This window comes from Penaeus monodon, chromosome 31 (assembly GCF_015228065.2).
Source record: "Penaeus monodon isolate SGIC_2016 chromosome 31, NSTDA_Pmon_1, whole genome shotgun sequence".
NCBI classification, from domain to species: domain Eukaryota; kingdom Metazoa; phylum Arthropoda; class Malacostraca; order Decapoda; family Penaeidae; genus Penaeus; species Penaeus monodon.
Window position 1 is genome coordinate 493,475 of NC_051416.1, and position 534 is coordinate 494,008.

The 534-nt window shown below is 46.6% G+C and overlaps 1 protein-coding gene across 1 annotated transcript in view; it reads right to left on the reverse strand.

Moving 5' to 3' along the window:
* The window catches only part of LOC119592871 (cAMP-dependent protein kinase catalytic subunit 1), a gene marked incomplete at its 5' end in the record, with an annotated part of 28,100 nt that overhangs the window by 12,221 nt on the left and 15,345 nt on the right, over nt 1–534 (reverse strand). Inside the window, 1 exon segment of the mRNA XM_037941765.1 lies at nt 101–149. Coding sequence (XP_037797693.1) covers nt 101–149 — 49 coding nt within the window.

The following is a 534-nucleotide window of genomic DNA, read 5'->3' on the forward strand; positions in this document are numbered from 1 at the left end:
TGTCAGCGCGAAAGCACCCCCAGCCCCCTGCAGTTGTCGAACTTCAGGCGAGTATTCTTGTGGACGGTGTCTGGACGAAACCCCGCATCAGGAAGGAAACCGGTGCCCAGGGTCTTGATGCGCTCGAAGTCGTCCAAGCACGCCGTGTTCTGGGAAGAGAGGAAAGAACGTGAGCCGAAAGGGAAAAAAACCCAGGAGGAAAGGAAACACAGGGTGAGAGAAAAAAACGTGAGGAGACGAATGAGGGGAATGAGAAAAATGAGGATACGAATGAGGGAATGAGAAAAATGAGGAGGGGAGAAAACAAGGAAAAATGAGGAAGAGAGGGTCATTTAAAAAATGAAGAAGGGAAGAGAAAAAAATTAGGAGGGAAGGGGGATTGGGGAACAATGAAGAGAAGGGTTAAATGACAAAAATGGAATTAAAGAAAATTTGTGGAAAGGAGAGGGAAAGTTAGATTAGAAAGGACAGGGGAGGAGGAAGGGGAAAGGGTTAAATTTGGTGATTCGCTCCGTTTCAAATTTTGGGGATAGT